The 1,339-nt window shown below is 63.3% G+C and overlaps 1 protein-coding gene across 1 annotated transcript in view; it reads left to right on the top strand.

The window, feature by feature from the left end:
* Positions 1 to 474, top strand: part of Pgls (6-phosphogluconolactonase) — an 8,230-nt gene extending 7,756 nt beyond the window's left edge. The window contains exon 7 of the mRNA XM_010644379.3: positions 223 to 474. Within this exon, the coding sequence (XP_010642681.1) occupies positions 223 to 360 (138 nt within the window). The 3' untranslated portion in view covers positions 361 to 474. The remainder of the gene's footprint in view (positions 1 to 222) is intronic.
* Positions 475 to 1,339: the final 865 nt, after the last annotated feature.

Raw genomic sequence — 1,339 nt, 5'->3', positions numbered from 1 at the left:
AAAAAAAAAACCAAACCAAAAAACAGTGCTGGGCGTGGTGGTGCACGCTTGCCACCCCAGCACTCAGGAGGCTGAGGCAGGATGAGTGCTGAGAGTTCCAGGCCAGCCTGGGCTACACAGTGAGAACTTGTCTCAAAAAAACCAAAGGAAAAAAACAGAAAGGAGCCGGGTCTTCCTGTGGGCCCAGGGTCCCAGGCTGCGCCCCTCCGCCCTTCCCCACAGCGCATCCTGGAGGACAAGGACGGGGCGCCACTGCCGGCTGCGCTGGTGCAGCCGCACACAGGGACGCTGCGCTGGTTCCTGGACGAGGCTGCTGCGCGCCTCCTGTCTGTGCCCTTTGAGAAGCACTCGACGCTGTAACCCCAGAGGTCACCGAGCAGTGATCCCGCCCCCACTTCCCGTCGGAAAAGACCGGCGGCAGGGAGTCGCCCACGCTGGCCGCCGAGGCCTGATTAAAGGGCGTTGCCGGAAACCCGGAGTCCCTGTCCTCCATGGCGCCCTCGGCGGGGCCCGTCCCGGGGTGGAGGGTGGCATTGTACCCTGCGCTGGGCATGCGGAGCGGAAGCGGAGCGGGGTGAAAGCCGAGGCAGGAGGGTCCGGAGTTAGGGTCCGCCCTCAAAGCAGGACTCTGAGCGGGCTGCGGATGGAGCTCTGTGGTTTCGCGGCCTGCCTCGAAAGCGCAAGGACCCGAGTTTGATCCCTGGTACAAAACAAAACAACAAAAATAAAACTAAGGGGGCGGCGCTCAGCGGCGAGGAGACCCAGGCTCCACTCCAGCGCTGGGCGTGTGCGCGCGCACACACACACGCGCACACACACACACGTGTGCACGTATGCGCACCTAGGGCTGCAGTCACGGGACTTAGGCGCCAGGACGCCCTCCATGAGCGACCCCTCCCCAGGCCCTCCCAGTGAGCTCTGACCCAGACCCGGTGGGAGTGGCCGCTGCCCTGCGCAGTGCAGATGTCCTCCCGCTGAGTGGGGGCTGAGGCTGTGGCAGGCAGGGTCGTCCCCGGAGGCCCGTGAGGTGGAATTGAAACCACCACGTGCAGGAGGCTTCGTGGGAGCAACCGGGGCCGAAACCACAGAGTGAAGTTGCCTCTGTGTCCCTGGGGGGTGGGCAGGGCAGGTGGAGGGGCAGGCGCTGGGGGTCCAGAGAGGCTGCCTGGAGCTGGGGCCCGCAATGCCACAAACTCTTGGGGGAGCTAGGCGTGGTGGTGCATACCGGAAGTCCATGCACTTGGGAGGCTGAGGCCAGAGGATTGCCTGAGTCCAAGGCCAGCCTGTGCTAAGTAGCAAGACCTTGTCTCAAAAAAAAAAAAAAAAAAAAAAAAAACCT

This window comes from Fukomys damarensis, unplaced genomic scaffold (genome assembly GCF_012274545.1).
Source record: "Fukomys damarensis isolate Sample0158 unplaced genomic scaffold, DMR_v1.0_HiC HiC_scaffold_37, whole genome shotgun sequence".
Classification (NCBI taxonomy): Eukaryota; Metazoa; Chordata; class Mammalia; order Rodentia; family Bathyergidae; genus Fukomys; species Fukomys damarensis.
This window is presented reverse-complemented; position numbering and strand designations above follow the sequence as displayed.